Source organism: Eptesicus fuscus, chromosome 20 (assembly GCF_027574615.1).
Source record: "Eptesicus fuscus isolate TK198812 chromosome 20, DD_ASM_mEF_20220401, whole genome shotgun sequence".
NCBI lineage: Eukaryota > Metazoa > Chordata > Mammalia > Chiroptera > Vespertilionidae > Eptesicus > Eptesicus fuscus.
In genome coordinates, this window is record NC_072492.1 from 34252932 (window position 1) to 34273194 (window position 20263).

At 45.9% G+C, this 20263-nt stretch overlaps 1 protein-coding gene across 3 annotated transcripts in view; it reads right to left on the reverse strand.

The window, feature by feature from the left end:
• Positions 1–20263, reverse strand: part of PRKCA (protein kinase C alpha) — a 285603-nt gene that overhangs the window by 231121 nt on the left and 34219 nt on the right. Inside the window, exon 1 of one of the 3 annotated variants that reach the window (XM_028157335.2) lies at positions 8234–8515. The exons of 1 other annotated variant lie outside the window; for it this stretch is intronic. In XM_028157335.2, the coding sequence (XP_028013136.1) occupies positions 8234–8252 (19 nt within the window). In that variant the 5' untranslated portion in view covers positions 8253–8515. Of the gene's footprint in view, positions 1–8233; positions 8516–20263 lie in introns of those variants that run through there. One more of the 3 variants, XM_054708991.1, reaches the window with a different exon arrangement.

Consider the following 20263-nt stretch of genomic DNA (forward strand, 5'->3'; position numbering starts at 1 on the left):
CTACGGAGCTCGACAAGCAAGAAGGAAGGGGCACTCTGGCCGCATGCTATTGCCTTGGAGTCAACAGATGAGAGAGAAATCACAGGATTACTTTAAAACGGCAGCAACACAAGTTAAACCATTTCTCAGAATCCGGCAAGTGAAGCAGTCATTCAATACACTGTAAGAGGGGGAGAGGAGGACGCAGTCTTTATTACATTTTATTTCAACTTTACGCATTGGCAAATCCACCTCTATTTTGCTAACCCCATGCTGGTTACATCTAACGGTACGTCCCCGTGATGGCTTGTAAATTAAGGCCACACTGGCCTCAAATTCCTCTGTGACCTGACTGCCCAGTCCTCGCCCCTCAAAGTAAGCGTGGCCCTCCTTTGCACGCTGCTTCCTGGTGGTCAGGTGACCTGGATTCATCTTCTACCGGCTTCCACCTGATGAATTCATTACCTCCACAGGTCACCCACCAAACACATCCTTCCTGCGCCCCTACACTGGGAACTCCCTGCGGACAGAGGTGGAAGCCCGAGCTATAAAGGCTGGCTTGTAACCGGCCTGAAGCCATCTCCAAAAAACCCTACGAGCTCCTCTTGCAAATTCATGACTTATCTCACGGTTGGGCTGGGAGAAAAAGAACGTCTCGTCTCGGTAGAGAATTCTTTCCAGGAGAAGGGAACAAATTGTCAGGAACAAATTCTACAGCAGCCAGCATTTCCCCCTGTTTGGTGCTGTTCTCCTTCACTGGGGCCATTCATGAAAACCCTCGCAGCACTTTCCCCACGAAGCTGGGGTAAGGAAGGACGAGGAACCGGACATCCGTCAATTCTCCCATCGGGTTCTACAATGCTCCTCTGAGCCAAGACTATAACTAAGTAAAAAATGTTATAAATAATCTAAATGTTATTAGGCGATCTCATTAAGTTACTCATAAAAACTTTATTCCTTCACTGTGGGCAAAATTAATAATTAACATATATTTACACAATAATTCAAGAACATTCTATTAGTACTTAACACTCGACGCACAAATTATGCTGGTGGCTTAACTATATACTAGAAATATCTCTTAGGTAAATGATATATTTAACAATAAGCACTTGAACATTTAACTAAGCATTAGGCTCTATTCTAAGCCTTTTTTTTTTTTTTTTTTTTTTTTAATTCTCACCCAAGGATATTTTTCCCATTGACTTTTCAGAGAGTGGAAGGGGAAGAGAGAGAAACACCCATATGAGAGAGACACATTGATTGGTTGCCTCCCGCATGCGCCCCAACCTGAGACCAGGGATCAAGCCTGAAACCAAGGTTTGTTCCCTTGACCAGATCAAACCCAAGATCCTTCAGTCCAAAGGCCAATGCTCTATCCACTGAGCCAAACTAGCTAGGGCTATTCTAAGCCTTTTAATATATCAACTAATATTATCCTCACAACCCCATAAGGTATGTATATACTATTAATTTCCCATCTTAAAACAGGGATGATAAGGAACCTGAGTAGATATACCTACTCTCTCTCTGGTGAAAACTAGATGGTCTATTCACAGATCTAAAGAGTGTGTATAAGTATGGGCAGACTACCAAGTCACATACTCTCGAGTCTTTCCCATAAAGTCAAATACAATGCTTACCAAAAAATCCCTCAAGGCAACCCACATGAATGTTTACATTCTTATTCCTGTAACATGTGTTTCTCAAAATGCTCACTGGGCAATGTCAAAACACTTCCTAAATTGGATCTTGTCTTAGTAGTCAGCTCAATTTTAGAATAAAATTAATTTCAGACTGGGGCATTTATTCCTTCAAAAAACAAAACCTATAATTTTTGTGTCCTGTAGCTAGTAATTTCAACAACATCAATCCTTTTTAGAAAAATCAAAGTGCTTTTTATACCTATTATATACTTCAATAACCCTAACCAAAGATTACATTGAACAAAAAAAAGTAGAAAAGCCTCAAAACTCCACTGTAAAAGGGAGCATAAGACCTACATATAATAGCTAATACTATCAAATTCTTAGAAGAACACAAAGAAATAAATGTTCCCAAATTACATTTGGCAATGGTTGCTTATATCTGACACCGAAAGTATATAGTCAACCAAAGGGAAAAAAAATGCATAAATTAGACTTCATCAAAATTAAAAATGTTTGTGCTTCAAAGAACAACATTAAGACAGTGAAAAGACCTGGGGTGGTGAGTGGGTGTGGGCTAGAAGGGTTCAGTGGAGGGGGCGGGGGGAGAGGCACATCTGTAATACTTTCAATAATCAAGATTTTAAAAAAGAAAAGGAAAGGAAAGAAAGTGAAAGTAAAAAGACACCCCATAGAACGGGAGAAAGTATTTACAAATGTCTGGTCAGGGACTTGTGTCTAGACTATATGGAGAATGCCCAACAATCACAGACAATCCGAGAACCCGAAGAGACATTCCTCCAAAGAAGCTACGGCTAGAAAGCACATGAAAAGATGCTCAACAACCTTAGTCATTAGGCAAATAAAAACCAAAGCCACGGGACCTCATGTCATACCGAGTAGGATGACTGAATAAAAAAGACAAGCAATAACAAGTGCTGGCAAGGATGGGGGTAAACTGGAACCCTTTGTTGCTGGTAAAGGGGGGTGGCCTCTTTGGAAAACAGCTGGGCGGATCGTCGAAATGTTAAACATGGAGATAACAGGATCCGGCAGTTTCGGTCCTAGGCATACACTCAGGAGAAATGAGAAACACATCCCCACAAAAAACGTGTCCATGGATGTTCCCAGCAGCATTATTCCTCATCAGCAAAAAGTGGAAACAACCCAAATGCTACCAACTGGCGAATGGAAAACGAACCGTGGTCTACGCATACAATGAAATGCCGCGGAGCTATAGCAAGGAACGATCCACGCCACAACGTGGATGACGCCTCAAACACCCCAGACACAAAAGGCCACATCGTATATCATTGCATTGATATGAAATGTCCGGAACAGGCAAATCCAAAGAGACAGAAAGTAGATTCCTGGTGACCAGGACCTGGAGAGGGGGGACTGGGAAGGCACTGAGGATGGGGTCTCCTTTCAGAATGTCGAAAATATCCTAAAATTAGGTGGTGTGGATAGCTGCACAACGCTGCGGCGACACTGAAAACTGCCCAATTATACACTCAAAAGGATGGATTTTATGGCGTGTGAATTATATCAATAAATCTGTCGTTTGAAATGGAACATGTGGCTGAACAAAACAACAAAACAAAACAAAAAGAACCTTGACATTAAAATAGGTTGTGTGCAATTGTGTCCACTGGTGATTCTTCACGTCCCCCTTTCATCCCTTCACGGGGAACGGGGACATCAGTAACAACAGAAATAAGCAGCTGGGAACCTGGGTTCCACACCAGCTCGGCCTGGAGCTGTGCCCAGCTAACAGCAGGAAGTCAGTAACTATGTACCAAGTCAATAATGGGATCTTCACCTAGATCCTCAATCCTGTTTCTCAAGTGCCCAGCACTCCACTCTCTGTGACCTCGGCTGATCCTTACAACTCAACACATCAGCAAGGCAGGTGCCAACACCCCTCTCGCAGCTGTCTGAGGGGCCCAGGCTAAGAAGGATTCACGGAAACAAGTGCCCACTCCACATGGGCGGGATGGGCCGGACTAACCTGAGAAACAAGGGACTGTGAGGTTTCACTGGAGCTACCCTGAGCCTCTGTGTCTTTAAATATTACTCCTCATTGCACCTGTTCCTACCAGGTTAGTATTGTTTCCCTGGTAGATGATCTGAGTGGTAAAACAAGCTCAGAACACAACAAAGCTGACCCTTAAGAATGGTAGAAAAGCCACACACACACACACACACACACACACACACACACACACACACACACACTGCCCCCAAAGCTTCAATAGCACATGTGCTGTTAAAGGAAGTGTGGCAGACACAGAAAATCTGGAACACAACCTAAGTGGGATGCTACACTGGCTTCACCCAGGGGCTGCAGCTAACAGGACAAGATGCAGACAGGCGAGAAGCCCGGCTGGGGGCATCGCTGGCTCCGTTTCTGAAACAGCAGACTAGGGGAAGACCAACCATCCATCACCAGGCGGCAGAGAATCATTACCTGTCTTCAGCTAGCCAGTCAAACGGAAAAAAGCTGCTTGTGTGGAAAGCCGTGACAGGCAATAAATATTCATTAACCGACCTAGGAACTTCCCTTTCCCCACATGCTTTCCCTTACCGCTGGAAGGATTTCTCATTCAACTCTGCTCAGTCTCTTCTCCTCCCTGCCTAATCCTCCCGGAACTTCGGGCCCCAGAAATCTTCTGTAGGTACACAGGTAAGATGATAAATCCTTCCACTAGATGGGAAAGACCTCCATGAAACTAACACCCGCCCCGAGGCCGCATGCCATGCATCGGGATAGAGATTCCACATAGAAAGATGCACCTCACAGGTGTGGGTGTGGGCACTCGCTAAGACGGCCGGTGCAACGTGTCATTCCTTTCCCCTCCAGAGGACCGGGACCTCCGACCCTGGGACCCAGCTCCCGTTTACAATGCCAGGGAGCTGTTTGCTTGCTGAACTCATTCAGGGGCTGAGGTACAGAAGGGACAGGAGGATGAGGAAGGAAATTAGAGAGCGGAGGCTCCTCTAGGCTGGATGGGTGCCATGGTAACGAACGTGCAAGAGGCCGTGTGAACAGCAGAGGAGACCAAGGTGAGACCCACATGACCCTGAGAGCCTTCAACAGTCTCTCAGGAGGACAGACACCTCAGCCCACCTTCAAAGGGACCCTACAACCACACCAAGCACTCTGCACCACAACAGGTGACGAGGTGAACCCGGGGTCGGGGGGAGCTGGGTCAAATGGGGAGAGGTGGAGGTGGAGGTAAAGAGAGGATCAGGTGATCTCAGACAGGTCCAGCCTCTCCCTCTTCCTCTCAGTTTCTTCAGCTGTAAGACACGGATAACAGTACCACGAGCTACGTTGGCATTGCCATAGAAATTAATTCAATATAGGTGAAGTTCTTAGAATGATAGGGCCTGGCATAGAGGAATTGTATTAACTGTTTTAGCTATAATTTACATGCTGCCTTTTATTTATCTATTTTTAAATATATTTTTATTGATTTCAGAGAGGAAGGGAGAGGGAGAGATAGAAACATCATTGATGACAGAGAACCATTGATCGGCTGCCTCCTCCACGCCCCCTCCTGGGGATCGAGCCCGCAACCTGGGCATGTGCCCCGACCGGGAATCGAACCCGTGACCTCCTGGTTCATAGGTCAAATCTCAACCACTGGGCCAGGCTGGCCAGGCTACATGGTGCCTTTTAAAGGCCACTAGGTGATACGGTAGAACAAGAAAGGTGCCATCGAATGGCCCAGTCTTGGTGACATCTGACAATACTGCCCGTTACCTGTTAATCACCCTGGTTACTAACCACCCCTGGTCCTCAAGTTTACCAACGGGTTTCATTCAGTCACTCAATGAACTAACTACGCCTGTGCCACTGTGGAGGCTGAGGTAAACAAGGACGGCCCTTCGCACCGAGAAGGCTTCAATCAAGGACAAGCGACAAGCACGGCGACCATATGTCTAGGTTTGCCTGGACGGTCCTGCTGAACACCTGCTGTCTCGGCTTAAAATCAATGGCACTCCCCACTTCACTGTCAGAAGTGTCCTGGTTTGGATGATAAATTAATGTCCACCCTAGTGATAAGACACCTGAACAACAACAACAACAAACCCACGAAGCTATGATGTGGCAGTACTTCCTAGGTCCCACAGCAGTGACACCAGCAGGCTGCTGACGTTCCTGACAGAACGGAGAGCAGGAAAGACACTTGGAAGAGGTGGCCACTCCGCTGGGCCTCAAAGGTGAGGTGGGGATGCCCAGCACGGGCCACGGCCACCTCAAAGGGAGGATGAAGACGGCTGACGTTCGGAGAGCTGTCACCCCACTTCCTCCCTGTTTTTCCAGAGAAGAGTGGACTCTACCACATTCAACAGTGAAAAAAAAAAAAAATGCAGGTGGATTGTTTATGGCTCAACGTTTCCACACACTTTACTCGACTATTTGGGGTAGGGATGGAAAGTACTGCGAGATTAAATGAGTACAAGGCCCCCAAGTTAAAAATTTCCAAGTTAATGAATCATTCATTTCAGCATCGGTTGCTTTCACCTGACCAACAGCTAGCTCAAGTCAGGCTCCGGGAATGCACTGGAGTGAGAATGGGAGGAGAAGAAATCCCCGTCTCTCCGCCCACCAACACCTGCTGTGTTCTGAGGGAATCTTGAGAGCACAGAGCAATCTCCACAGGAGCCCCCTACACAAGGGCAAGAGTATCGGAGGCCTCGTTCGACGGGTACAGTCACTGAAGCTCACTCAGAAGCGGGGAGCCTCGGAGGCCCTGCCGTAGCAGGGTTTTGGGATGAGATCCCAGCACTTCACATGTTTAACTTGCCCGTCCCTTGGGCAGAACTTCTGCTTAGTCAACAGAAGCTGAATTATAAACAGCAGTATCTAAATTACAGATAAGACACGGCTCTGACCTCTTGCCTATCAGCCAGGAAGAAGGTGCCAGTTGCGGAGCTTTGGGAATGACTAGAATGGAATGTTTGAGAAGAAAGGGCTCGGGGAGCCCTGGCCAGGTGGCTCAATGGGTTAGAGCTGTGGTCGGCAAACTCATTAGCCAACAGAGCGGCAAACCGCGCAGTTTGCCGACCACTGGGTTAGAGTGTCGTCCCGATACGCCAAGGTTGTGGGGTTGGTACCTGGTCAGGTCACATACAGGAAGCAACCAATGAATGCATAAATAAGTGTAACAACAAATCGATGTTTCTACCTTTCTCTTAAATCCATTTAAAAAAATGTTAAGGGGTTCAGGGAATCAGCTAGCCAAGCTCCCTCAATTTACAGATGAGAGGTTGAGACGTCTCTGGGTCAGGAAGTAAGACCCAGGCCCTTACCTGCCCCCGCAACCAATCAGGAGGCTCCATGTGAATCACAACATTTTGCACCTGAATGGAACTTAGTATTTTAAAAAGTTGTGCTCACATGCACCTTCCCCTGTATAAAGAAGGTGTCCTTATATTACGAATGAGAAACATGAAATAAACAGGCCAAGAGATTTGCTCCAGGCCCCAAAGTCACTGGAATAGGGGATGACTGACCCTTGGTTTTCAAAATGCCCAGCCAGCCACAGCAATTTAAATCACAGAATTCAATTCAAGGTAAGAGACACCAAAATTACATGAGCTTCATTGTCTTAAACATGTTCCAACAGAAATGGCGTTGCATGGACAGCTGGGATGCCGGGGTTGGGGCGCCGAGTCCACAGCGCTAACCAATCTGGACAGCTCCCCGAGCGTCATATCTTCACGCCACTCATTTATGTCACGCCCCACGGTGGATCACGGATCACGGCACCAGCAGGGTGTTTCACTCACACAGGGATTCACTGCGAGGGGCAGTCTTACTGCTTCTTTGGGGTCGGCAGGCACAGGCATCGGGTTTGGCAAGCACCCATTCTGCAGGAGGACCTTTCACAGGCACCATCTCAACATCTCACTGCAGGTGCTACACGTCGGCATTGTCCCCATTCCGTAAGTGAGGCGACAGGGCGAAGCCGAACGCTGAACACGGGGCCGAGAGCCAAAAGGCCAGCAAGGACGCAGCTCAGATGCAAACCTGGTCGCAGGAGACTAAGAGCTAGTTGTTTAAAATGAGACAGAACTGCTTTATTTACCCCAACTCACCTTTCACCAGGAGAGACAAATAGTCTAAGGCCATTTTGGTCCGTTTACTATCAAGATTGTTACAATGACAGCCCCAGCTGGTTTGGCTCAGTGGATAGAGCGTCAGCCTTCGGACTGAAGGGTCCCAGGTTCGATTACGGCCAAGGGCACATGCCTGGGTTGCGGGCTTGATCCCCAGTACGGGGTGTGCAGGAGGCAGCCTATCAATGATTCTCTCTCATCACTGATGTTGCTGTCTCTCTCTCTCCTTTCCCTTCCTCTTTGAAATCAATAAAGAAATATATATTTTTAAAAAGACGGTTACAATGACAACAGCTGAACAGATGTTGAAGGACTGAGTACAGAATTCAGCACAGTATAGAAATAGCAAAGCCCCAAATTTGTGAAACTTTGCTTTGTACGTTCATTGTAGGTATGGCGGGGGCTTTTGCCGGATACCTCTGTCACCCCTGTATTTCTACTTAACAGCCTCGGGCACTCAGACCATAATTTTTCACCTGTGCTCCAAGCCTTCATTCCTCTTGTATCCGCTGCTGTGACCAGGGGCTTTTTCTTTGCTCAGGCTCCAAGCCGGGGAATTCCTGGCCAATGGCCCAGCTACTTCTGCAGGGACTGAACGGCTGGTTTCCTCCTTTCTACTTCCTAACATCGACTCCAACAAGAACACTTGAACCTTTTTTGTTTCCTGTAGAGAAATCCGATTTTTCTAACTCAGGATGGTCCAGTTAAAAACTTCCAGTCTTCCAAACTGTTTGCAAATGGAGACCAGTCACACGTAGCTTATGTCTGGCACCCTGAAAGCAATGTTTTCAAGACAGTGTAGTTGCCCTGACAAAATAATGACCTGAAAACAGGGAGGGGCAGGTCACCTGACATCACAATTATTGTCCTATCACGATCACTTTGACATCACAATGATTGGTCCTCAAAGGCCAACATGGGATGAACACGCCACATGTGCTTCTCAAATCATTTAATGCATTTAAGATAATGATTTAATTAAAATTTCTTACTCATTATGAAGTGCTTTTTTAAAAAATCCTCACCAGAGCATATTTTTCCCACTGATCTTTAGAGAGAGAGTGGAAGGGCGGGAGAAGGGGCAGGGAGAGAGAAAGGGGAGGGAAGGAGAGGAGAATGAAGGAGAGAGAGGCAGAGCAAGAGAGGCAGACAGACTTTGATGTGAGAAAGACACATTGACTGGTTGCTTCCCGCACATGCCCCAACTGGGGCCAGGGATCGAATCTGCAACCGAGGTACATGCCCTTGACTAGGAATCGAATGCGAGACCCTTCTGACCATGGGCCGATGCTCTAACCACTGAGAAACTGGCTAGGGCTGAAGTGCTTTTTAAGACTGACGTTTGGATCAAGAAAATCGGACAGAATGGGCCAGCCACTTACAGGTCCTTTTCTCCACCGTGCAGCTTGCCCACCTGTCGCTCATCATTCCTCGCTTTCTCCTCCAGTCCTGCTGTTTCACCCCTTCAGTTCGTGGCTCTTACTTAACTCTGACAAACGCCCCACCACGCAGAGCCCCGATTCCGTTAGAGTCGGTGACTGTCTCTTATGAATTCACGAAAGAAAGGAACGCTTCCCAATCAGCTTCTAACCTCAGTACCAGGCTCCGGAAGGAGAGCCATTTGCTTTTAATAAGCTCATCAGGTGCATATGACTAGGAATAAGCCTCGCTGGGAAAGTCACTCAGAAAACAGAGTGAGTTTTGCTTTAAGGTACATTTTCCACCCATAGCAATCTATATTTTATTTATTGAAGATCTTATAAAACTTTTGGCTTAGGAAGGATTTCCCCCCCCTTAAAGTACTACAGTTGCATCATGAATAAAATACCCCCCCCCCAAAAAAAAAGGTCATCTGTGTTGACATCTAAAAGGTCACCTATGTGATCGTTGTCTTTAATGCTACAAATCAAAAAATGCAGAAAGAGAGACTTTGTATGGCAGGGAAGACCATGGCGATCTGGGGATGGTCTCAGTGGTAGCTTCCACGCTCTTAATTACAAAGCATGCTGTAAAAGTACAAAAGTAGCACAGTCACGGTAGGGACACATAATAACATGAACATCTCCATTCATACCTGGGCTACTCGGAAAAGTAGCAGTTACCTATTTCAAATGCTTTCTGTACCTAAACAAAAAAGAACATGAACACTGCATTACTGTCAACACTCAATTCATAACAACAATGAAAAACCGAGGCTCGGATAACGTTAAACGGTGCATAATACATCATTTATGTTAGGCTTTGGCATGGGTTCCATCCTTCTGCTTAAATAAGGGAGCCTGCGATAATCGGGGAGTGTGAAACATTCATCAGCCTGTTTTCTCAGTGGATATACACTAAACAAAATCAGTTTTCTGTCAAGGAGAGTCTCCTTCATTTTAGCAAATATTCACAGAGCCTGTGGGATGCCACGAGGCTTATCCTAGGTGCTGCAAAGTAGAGAAAGAGTTAGTTTATTGGGGAAAGTAAACGTAACAGTACCTATAAGAGAAGGGAAGTGTAAAATCTTCAGTAAAGAAACGAGTGGAGTGGTTAAGGGCATAAATTCTTGGGTCAAATCTATCTAAGATATGCAATTTCCGCTGGTGAAATGGGATTAAATGAGATCACGCATGTAAAGCGCTTAGGCCAGGGCTGGGTCACCCACTCCCACCCTCCGCTTTTTCTGCTCCTGCTGCATTGGGCTGTGAGTAGCCAGCAAAAGCCTGGGAGTCTTCCTCCCCTCCCGCCTCTCCTCTCATGCAGGATGTATTCAGTGCCAAGACTTAGCAGCCCACTGTCTTGCTCAATACATACTACGTAGCCAACATAATGCTCAGTTTCAGTGGGGACTCTCCAGAGAGTCTGCCCTCCTCATCCCAGTTGGTCCCCTTCCCGGAAGCTTCAAGAAAACTGTACAATAAGGGCAAGAACCTATTCCAGGGGCATCAAGACATGCAGATAAACACTGCTTTTAACAGGAGTCCCCTTTTCTTCCCTTCCAATGTTTAGGGTGTAACTGTTTCTTATCAGGGAGTCTTGCAGATAGAACCCTGGGGAGCCATGCACACGTGTAATGGGACTCGTTGCCTGATGGGATTCGATTTCACATTCTTCAGTTCGGATATAGTCTGCGAATGGGAAGATATGTTAAAGGGTTCACGGAGCCCACGCGTGTATAGGAAAGATCACATCGATCGGACTAAAATTAGATGTTTGCAGAAGACCACGATGGAATGGGAAAAGTGGAAACGCGAGAGAACACGGAAGTCACTGGCTGAGAGGCTCCGCGTTGCCTGTGCACAGGGAGCCATCAGCAGTCGCTCAGGGGTCTCAGGCCCTGGACCCTGCGGGCCTGGAAAACAACGGCCCATGAAAACAATACGGTCACAGATCACTGAGTGCTGCTGGTTGAGACCTAACTTTGTCTGCTTCTCTCCTTTCTGTTTTTAATTGCCTAACCCAAAACAAAAGGGAAGTCCAACACCACAACACAAAGGCTATCCCCTACGTTCCTTCAACCAGAAAAAAGGACACTATTCCAATCTCTCTCTCTCTCTCTCTCTCTCTCTCTCTCTCCCCCCTCCCCCCCCCTTGGGAACCAGCCAACCACCAGCTCACTGGTTTCTGGCCCTTGGATTCAGCCGAGGGCCACAAGAGCCAAATCACTGCATTGCCCAGTTCAGCTCGGAGCACAGCTTTGAGACTCTCTCCCGGTGATGGGCACCCTTTTGAGCTTGGTGTGTCAGACTTGGCCAAAAAACTGAGCATAACTCGGGTAGTGTGTCACTTGGAGGAAAAAACATTATTTCGCAAATGTTTCATCCTAGGCATGCGGCCGCCTCAGAACTGAACCTGGGACCTTTCAGTGCTGACACGCGTGTCATAGGTTCGCCATCACTGCGAGTCTCTCCTGAACAGGTGAAAAGATCCTGCAAATACGCGCCGCGCCTCGCGCTGCTCCTGAACCGCCTGTCAAAGCTGGTCCTGCCTCAGGATCACCCACGCTCCCTGCTGCCACACTCGATGTCTAAGAGCTCCTCGCCCACCTCGGGGCTTTGTCCAGTCCATGTCCCCGCCTCCCAACTTCTGAGCAGCGGGCTGAGGAGAAGGGCCCAGACCAGGGCCATGCTTGCTAACCGCACATCGGAGAACAGGTACTGTGTCAAGGCTCCCAGGAAAGGATGAGCATTTTTCTTGTTAGCAACTGAGACTCAATGGAGGACGGGTTCCTCCCCGTCCTTCCCCGTCCCACCCCCAAGGACTGAAGGGGAGTTCCAATCAATTCAGGGCGACCACCACTGGATCGATATCATTTCTAATACCCACTCACCTTCAGGCTGCGTGAAAGGGTCTCTTGGTTTGCTGAACCTCCCACCTCGTGGAGGGAGCTTTTCCCTCCAAGTTCAAATATTACGAAGAAGTAAAATACATTCAGGGTCTTGGTAACCAAGGCCAGCCATGCTGAGTGGAAAGGCGATTCTGAAATGCTGGTCCCATTTCACAGTGACAGGAGGTATTCCCAGTTCTACATAGACTGGTACTGTGGTCAGCAAACTGCGGCTCGCAAGCCACATGCGGCTCTTTGGCCCCTTGAGTGTGGCTCTTCCACAAAATACCACGGCCTGGGCGACTCTATTTTGAAGAAGTGGCATTAGAAGAAGTTTAAGTTAAAAAAATTTGGCTCTCAAAAGAAATTTCTATCATTGTACTGTTGATATTTGGCTCTGTTGACTAATGAGTTTGCCGACCACTGGACTAGTAAATGGCCTTCTCACAATCTAATTGTCTGTAAAGATGCCCTGGCCATCAGGCTGTCACTCCAGTCTAAAGAACATTACATGGAAGGGATGAAACACAGACTAAATAAGAGACACTGAGGGAATGGGCATGGTTCAGGAGGAGTTAAGTAGTCAGAGGCAGCAAGGAATGAATTACTTATTCCAGTTCTCTAAAAGAACTGCAACTAGCTTGCTTGAAGTACTTTGAGTTTATATGCAAGTTTATGCCTACTATAAATATTTCTATAATCCTTTTCTGTTCCCAACTGCTTGAGAGAAGCCTAAAAAAACTCTGAAATATTTTTGGTATTGGCCTAAAATGAATTGTTATTATTAGCATTTGGGACACAATTTATTGAGTTGTCCATCAACATCCTTCAACCTACCCCTTGCATCATCTGGACACATCATAGGTGTTTCTAGTACATAAAACCACTGAGTCACCTTCTCTTTAGAGAATTTCAAGGCCCACATGGCCAGCCAGGGATTCTTCTATAAATGAAAACGTCAATCCTGTCAATTTTATAGCTACTGTATCATTACGTGGTATGATAGCTTCTTGAGGAGACAGGGAAACCAGTTTTCTGTGTATCAAATCTAGTTCTGAACATACTAAGAAACTGCAAATTTTTTTTTAAAGACACCTTCAGAAGATTCCAAAATCATTTATAAATTTATGATTTGTGCCCTGGCCGGCATTGCTCAGTTGTTAGAGCATCAGCCCTCGCACTGAAAGGTTTTGGGTTCAATTCCCAGCCAAGGGAACATACCTGAGTTGCAGGTTCAATTCCAGGCCCCAGTTGGGTGCATTTGGGAGGCAACCAATCCATGTATCTCTCTCACATCTATGTTTCTCTCTCTCCCTCTCTCTCTCAAAGTCAATTTTTAAAAAAATGTCTTTTTAACTCCTCAGATCAACACAGTCTATATAACTACGGAAATCAAACAGAAGAACATGCTTGTTAGTACGAAAATGAGACACTCTTTGTGGGAGTAGGGCCATTTGGACTTTAATCACTACATGAATCAACCATAATGAGATCTTGAATTTATGTGAGCAGAGCAAATGTGCCAACATCGAGTGGAAAATAATTTTAAAAGGACAATCAAGGAGGTGCTGGTACGTGTTTTGTATGCCAATGAATGAACTGACGAGTGATGAATAAATGAACGGATGAATGAATGAATGAATGAATGAAGAACTGGATACTGTAGTCCCACCAATTATTAAATTGGCTATTGCGCTGTAAGGAGAAATGTAGCTGCTTGTGTTTCCTCTTTTTCTCAGTATTAGGTTAGCTGTATAACAGAATCTATGAGACAGGAACTGGGTGGACTAAAATCGTGTGCCATCTATTCACTACTATGTGCAAAGAATACTCTAGATACTGAAAGGACACACAAAAAGAAATGAATCGGGCTCTCACCTCAAAGAACTTACACATTTTGCAACCATTAATAAAGAGCATCAGCTGGGCCACCTGTTACCAAGGATGACAAAATGACATGGATGATTCAATTTCAGTTAAGAGTTCCTTTGCCTTCCTGGGAATCATGTTTAAATTCAGTCTTTAAAAAAAAAAACCATAAGAACTCTGCCTAAGCATTCACATTTAAGTCTATTTCACCGAATTCCTGCTTTTCAAACTGCTCAAGAGATCGAATTACAAATTGTAAAATATTAAATAGACAGCAAAACAAAAGGTAATTCGGTTACAATTGTCATATTAATTCTGATTAATAGCATTACGCTCTCTATAATCTGCTACCCTTTTCTCGGCTTCCGAGTTCACCAGAAAGACGGTCTTACCCAGGAACTCGTCTGCAGTCATTCTGCCGTCCACGGGCACTTCCCAGGAACCATTTAGAATCTGGGCCAGGTTTCTAGTCTGAGCTACTGGGATGCAGACTGTGTCCCCCATGACACAGCACTCAGTGGGTCTTTAAATAACAACGTTTACTTTACTGTTAGCTCATGATAACCATCATCGACCAAGTACACAATGAATCAGACTCTCTCGTTAGAGCCTGAATGTACATGATCTCTTATTTAATAAGCTCCAAGCCCTAGGAGAAAGGTATTTTCCATCTTATAGATAAGGAAACGCTGACAGGAACAAGTTGGGTAACTAGTCCAAAATTCAGAGCTGCTAAGCAGCAGGGCCAGGATTCAACCCCTTTCCAATCCCAAAGCTCTGCAGCCAGTCTACCGTCCTCAGTTACACAGAATCAGGGATATACACTTTCTAAAAGGGTCAGAATGCATTCTAAATCTGTTTTATTTATTTATTTATTTATTTATTTATTATTTATTTATTTATTATAGATTTGTTTGTACCTCTGCTACCTCTCCGATCAGGACAGACCTTACTATTCTTAAGTCAAGGCTGACTTGGCAATAAAAAATATAATGGCAATAAAACAGAAAGCTGAATGCAAAACAGCTGGTCCAGACACAAGCATGAGACCACAGTTCCTTTGGTGCCCCTCCTACCTGCCGCTGCACCCCTTACCTGCAGCAGCACCCCCCCACCTGCCGCCGTATCCCCACCTGCTGCAGCACCCCCCACCTGCCGCAGCACCCCCCACCTGCCGCCGTATCCCCACCTGCCGCAGCACCCCTTACCTGCCGCCGTATCCCCACCTGCCGCAGCACCCCTTACCTGCCGCAGCACCCCTTACCTGCCGCAGCACCCCCCACCTGCCGCAGCACCCTCCCTCTCTTTCCACCAATCCCTTTCCCCTGACTCAGGAGCTATGACACACGACCTACAGAGCTGTTAGTTGGAAACTCTCACCTCCTAGCAACACTGTCCCCTTGAAACTACCTTTACAAAAGGAAAGACTTCTACACTCAAAAGAACTCATTTTAAGGGATACTCTGATTATCCAATCATCCATTTCCACCTGTTTTGTAAGCCTTGTTCACTTTAAAAATATCCATCTATGTGATATTTCATTATACAAATAATGTGGTTGGTTCCCTTTTTAAAAAAACTGGACAATATAGAAAACTAGAGAAAATGATGACAAGAAAACCAGCCATCATCCACCATCTCATCACATATCACCATCACCGTTCGGGTTTTACCTACGGATTTTACCTAATCACTGTCATCATAGTGCGCATATCATCTAACGTCTTGTAAGTGGCAGAGTATTTTCATGATCATTTTTCCATATTTGCCTTAAGCAGTGGGATTTTCAACACTTTAATAGTCAACTACTTGAATATATAGTACTACAAGAGGCATGGAAATATGGAACAGACTGAGAAATCTCAGAGGGAAAGTGGGGGCAGGGGGCGGGAAGAGATTAACAAAGAACTTATATGCATGTGTGCATTACCCATGGACACAGACAGTAGGGTAGTAAAGGCCTGGGGCAGGCCGGGAACTGGGTGGAAGGAGACCAGGGGAAGAAGTGGGGGGACATCTCTGATACTCTCAACAATAAGGATTTTAAAAAGAATGTACAGTACTAATCCTCACTGGACCATTTTCCCCAAAACTGGACATAAAGGATGCTTCCCATTTCTTGCTGTTATAAATAAACCAGCAATGGACAAGTGCATTGTGCAAAAAGCTTCCATGTTTCAGATTACTTCCTAAGCATTGATTCTCAGAAGCTGGAGCCCATCATAGAATGACTCTCGAATCAAAATGAAAATGGCCATGATGATGGTGAGGAAACATTTCAGACATACACGGAAGTTCAGAGAATGCTGTAATAAACACTCGTGCCCTCATCACCGGACTGAAATTTAATGTTGTGAATTCAAGACCCGGGAGCAAAAGCAGATGAACATGAGGAATTCCATCACCAGTAGGTAAGCAGCTGCAATACTTAACTCCAAAAATCCTAGAAATTTACTGCTTAAATCGACAGGCAACGGAGGCGTCTCACCAGCTCTTTTGCGTTAGCACTTTCCGCGTTTTCATTAGCACCAACAGCAGGCTTTTAAAAGATCTGGGTTGGCTGCCTGCTTATCATTGAACTAGAAGGATCTCAGTTTTAATGAAGCCCTTTCTACATATGTAAGCTGAGGGGGGGGGGGGGGAGTGTTCAACGAGAATGTGACCTGTAGGAATTTGGAGAATGCTGTTATTAGCAAATACCATAAAATGTGCTTATTTCAAATTAATCTTTCAGAAAATACCACTTGCCAAAGATCATTTCCATTTTCACTGTCTTCTGCCCTCTGGCAACGAGGGTTCATAATGGGTTTGGTAACACATAAGCACATAGGAGAGACAAAGCAGCCTGTAAGTCATGATGCTGAAAATAAGTAGAATATAGCCAGCACCGACAATCACAATAAAATTATGTCTCCCCTGACTACACTGGAAGATATAAAGAAATATCACAAAAAGGCAAAAGCATAAATGAAAATTAAATCTCTGCTTAATCATCCTTTTCCAGAGGAAAAAAATAATAATAAGTACTTTATTTATTTATGTGCAAGGCAATGCCATTTTTGTAATAGCTACGGGACGCATTACTATTACCCTGATGCTCCTGGGCCGGAGAAATAGGATTATCGGCCTACGAGGGAAGAGCTTAAACTGATTAGTCAGGGAGGCAGTCCTAGGGCAAATAAGCAGGAGACAGGAACAGCCCCCCATACTTCTGGGAATAAATGTCCTGCAGAGTAAGACCTGGGCCATCCAAGGTTGGTCTGGGACTTTAGATTGTGATCTACAGGGAGAAGATTTTTAATCTTCCATTTTCAAAACAGGCTCCAGATGACAGCGGTCGGACTCAGGCTGGCGGGCAACACGGCGTGCATCCTCCAGAGCAGTTTCGGGATGGCCGCCATGCACCTATGCATTCATTGGCTCCACCGGCCATGTTTGTGAAGCAACTACCATGGTAAGCATGGTGGAGACAGTGATGCGAGACCCAGAGCCCACGTGCAGGGAGCAGGGCTCATATAACTGACGAATGAATCTGCCTAATGAGAACTTATATGACATAGAATTGAGTGCCTCTAACTTGAGCCCTGGCGGGTTGGGTTGGAAGTTCTCTTAGAGATCGCTGTAGCCACTCTCCTTCATTTTGCAAAACAAAAAGAACCCCTGAAGTCCAGAGATGTGTATGGATTAACTCAAGAACACAATCGAATAGGAGGGAATGCTCATGTCTACAATCCCAGCCACGAGCTCTTCCCACAAAACAGACAACACAGATTCATTTGAATGAACTCGATGCCCGAAACATAAGAAATGTTCAAGATGTGACGTTTTCAAAGCTAATAAGACAAGCAAAGTAGTAATGAGCTTCTCTCTATCGGACATTCTAACTCACGACAATGAAAAGGCAATTTTTATTTTAAAAAAACAAAAAAAGAAAAGTCCCCAGTATCTGAGGGTGCTTAGAGGCCTGAAGTGAGGTCCTCGCATCTGTTCCAAGGTTCTGGAAGCAGTCCACCAGGGCCACCAAACTCAAAGCAAGCCACGGAAACCCCACACCACTGTGCGTCCTGCATTTCCGAGTATTCCCCAAAGTCTTTCTGTTGGGGACTCCTCATTGCTTTTAGAACAGACTGCATTTCTGAATCAAATGAGCCCATTGTGTCTGCTGTGACAAGGAGGGTATACCTGCATTACCATTGAGCAAACAGCCCACATAGGAGGGTCCCAGGAGCAATTAGAAAAATAAGTAAAGATTATGATCCAAGTGAGTCATCGAACATGGTTAAGCTTCGCCAAAATGTGCAGAAAAATCTGCCTGCACTACACTTGATGGAAAGGAATTCCAATGTCAAATCTAGGACACACCCCTTCAACCAGGGGATGTTATTAGTTTAATGCAATCAGAGCTACCCAGCTGCTGAAGAGTTAGTTCTCTTTGGAGCCTGGCATAACCACCAGACTATCTTTTGCTGCAACCAGCGTACAGTTAGTTGACAATGAACAATAATCTTTGACAGGTTAAAATGTCTAACTTGTTATTAAAAAATTACTGCACGGTCACATCTAAGAAATATTTCCAAACCATGAAGTCGGCTGATAAAATTCTTTTGTCTGAGAGAAAAAACTCAAGAATGCCCTTCATACCATTCCCCACCACTTCCCTTCTCCCTAAACCCTTAAAACAACACAACTCATAAAACAGAAATTAAAAAAACAAACACCCACAAACTTGAGATGTTCTTTTCTTTCCTACCGTTCTTCCCCTTCCATTCGCTCAGGAGCTGTTCACGGAAACTCGACCGCGTGGATAGCATGTCTGTTTCAACAGCCCTTCGGCAGAGATGGTCTGCCAATGCCATGCCCAGCTCTGAAAGCTCCACCTCGCGCACAAGGATGGGTGTCCGGGCAGACACTGCGTTTCCCAAAAGGAACAGTGGGAGAGAATCGGGAGGGAAGGAAGGAAGGTGCTGTCAGACCCCGCGGCCTGCTCCCAGGCGTGCAGCCCTGCTGACTATTTCCGGACTCCTGAGAGAGCTTCGGGCGCCGGCCTCTCACTCCAGCCCCCTACGCTACGTTGTTCCCCGGACTCCTCCCGCCCGGGCAGAACGCAAGGGATCGGGGTGGGCACCCGACCAGGCTCTCTCCCAGGAATTCAAACTGAGACGTGTATCTGCTTGCACTTGAACTTGGGGGCTGGTACTCTCAGGACCTGACTTGGCCATTTTAGACCCTGTAAGCAGGGAAGTGGAGAAAGCCCAGCTGTTCCCCTATAGAGGAATGAAGCCAATCCAGGGAGGGAAGTGGGGTGGGCCCCAGGGGTCCTCAGGTCCCCATGCAGTCAGATGCCGGTTCCAAGACCCCGTGTAGCTGGGCAGCGTTTCCTGTCCCTGCCCCGTGAAGTGCCCTGTGGGTCCTTATATAAATCCTACTTTTATGTCTTAAACTGGCTTCGGTAGGCATTTGTTTTTTTGTAACTAATAAAATGCAGCCATATGTTTAATCGTTTAAAAGCTCACATCTAATGATTTACAACCCCTAGGGGACTACTTCTTGAGTAGCACGTACTAAAATATAATTGTCTCCAATTTCAAAATATATTTTATAGTTTCCCCACAGCCCTTTCTAAAACACAGCCACATGGATAGGAGGAAGTTTAAATAAGTATTAATAGTGTCCTTGTCCTAAGGGATGAGATGGTAAAATCCAAAGACCTTGGGTGAAAGGTTTTTCTTTCAAGTCTTCAAATTCAGGAAGAGTCTCCCAGACTTAAAACACAGACCAAAGGAATTGCCACAATGGTGAGAAAGCTCATTCAAGGCTCAGAAGCAAGAGGCACCCAAACTGTGCTGCGGGCTAGGTAATGTACAGCCTCTAGCCGTCACAGCCTCTGTCCTGTTAGAGGGCATGCGTCCACAGTCGGAAGGAGAAATAAAATCAGAGCAGCGCTGACTTGTCCATGGTTTTCCAATAAATTTGGAAAATTTGGCCAATAAATTTGGCTGTACTTATTTCACCCATTCAACGGAGTCACTGCATATACACCCTCACCATGGACCAGGCTCAGTACCATGTAGTGGGGAGAAGAGACTGTCCACACAGTTTCCTCCATCGGTCATTCACACTTTAGTTAGAGAGAGAAAATGAATACACAAGTATAATGTACTGTGGTTGTACACGGGAGGAGAGAGGATACAAAGGATGTGACGAGGTGAGAAGAGAAGCACAGTATATTGCAGGCCTGCAGAGAAAAACAAGCTCTACGTAGCTCCACACGCTGGGAGGGAGGGAGCCAGAACAAACAGGCCTCAGGTTTCCGTGAGGCCTGTGGCCT